This window comes from Morone saxatilis, unplaced genomic scaffold (assembly GCF_004916995.1).
Source record: "Morone saxatilis isolate NCDOM2014 unplaced genomic scaffold, NCSU_SB_2.0 Contig3, whole genome shotgun sequence".
Taxonomy (NCBI): domain Eukaryota; kingdom Metazoa; phylum Chordata; class Actinopteri; family Moronidae; genus Morone; species Morone saxatilis.
Window position 1 is genome coordinate 23,222,991 of NW_023339873.1, and position 1,234 is coordinate 23,224,224.

The 1,234-nt window shown below is 38.3% G+C and overlaps 1 protein-coding gene across 1 annotated transcript in view; it reads left to right on the forward strand.

Moving 5' to 3' along the window:
- LOC118337189 (glutamate receptor 2-like) overlaps positions 1 to 1,234 on the forward strand; it is a 20,157-nt gene that overhangs the window by 11,923 nt on the left and 7,000 nt on the right. Inside the window, exon 6 of the mRNA XM_035674096.1 lies at positions 770 to 924. Within this exon, the coding sequence (XP_035529989.1) occupies positions 770 to 924 (155 nt within the window). The remainder of the gene's footprint in view (positions 1 to 769; positions 925 to 1,234) is intronic.

Below are 1,234 nucleotides of genomic sequence, written 5' to 3' on the forward strand. Positions count from 1 at the left end.
CAGTGCCACCCTGAACACGTCTATCTATCTATCTATCTATCTATCTATCTATCTATCTATCTAAGTCTTTGCCACATATAGATTTACTTGGCCAGTATATTAACAGCCGGTGACACGTTTAAGCATTGTTGTCAGACAGTCTTTTCCGACAGGGACCTGAAGCCATTACCTGCTGTGGATCAAGACAGCATAGACCAGTAACTGTTCAGCTAGCTAAACCTTGTAGCACCAAGAGGACAGCAGGCAGAGAGAAGGCAAATGGAAAACAGCAAACTGCTGTAAAGTTGAAATATTTTGACATCTAACTCAGGGATTTAAGGATTTTCTTTAAACAAGCCAGATTTGGTGATTTTTTTTTTTNNNGTTTTGGTGAGTTTTATTGTGTGTCTGAGCTTGAATGAAGTGTATTTTCAATTAGGTACATCTTAGTGAAAGACAGAAACTTGAATTCATATGGTTGTATTTGTATAAATTTAACTATTTAAATATTTACAATATTTTTGTTGCATCTGTTTGGGTATTTTTTAAAAATAAGGTTCAGAATAATGTTTTGTCTACCACATCAGGAAAATCCAAGGTACTTTCATAACGTTTAACCTTGAACATTGCGCCTAAAGCTGGTCATCCGCAAGCATCTGCAACCTTTCATGCCTGAACATTTAACTTTTGCTCTTGTCAATAGAAAAACTTGTTTGTGTGCATTGTTTACTTGTTTTGTTTAGGTACAGTACAACAGGAAAATGTAAGCAATGATCATATTATATTCTAGGTATCCAGATTCAGCCCCTATGAGTGGACGCTAGAGGAGCCAGAGGATGGAGCTTTGCCTCTAACAACTGAATCCACCAATGAGTTTGGAATCTTTAACTCCCTTTGGTTCTCTTTGGGTGCTTTCATGCGGCAGGGTTGTGACATCTCACCAAGGTTAGTATAGCCATGACTCTACTCCCGATGTTTTTCGTAAAAATTTATTAATTAATTAAAAATAAAAGGTTTGAAAGATTTTTTTGACAACTCGACTGGAGCCAAGGTGTGTTGATGCTGCTGAGCTAGGAACTATGAGAGTGAAAAAGGGATTGCCATGTCAACAGACTCCCAGACAAATACAAACACAGAGAGAAACACAGAGAGGAAGACCAGTAAAAGGGAAAAAAGAGAGACACTAGGCACTGGAGCACTGTCACAGCCATAACCGTTACCTTCAAACAGAGTAAAGTGATGACCCCTGACTTGG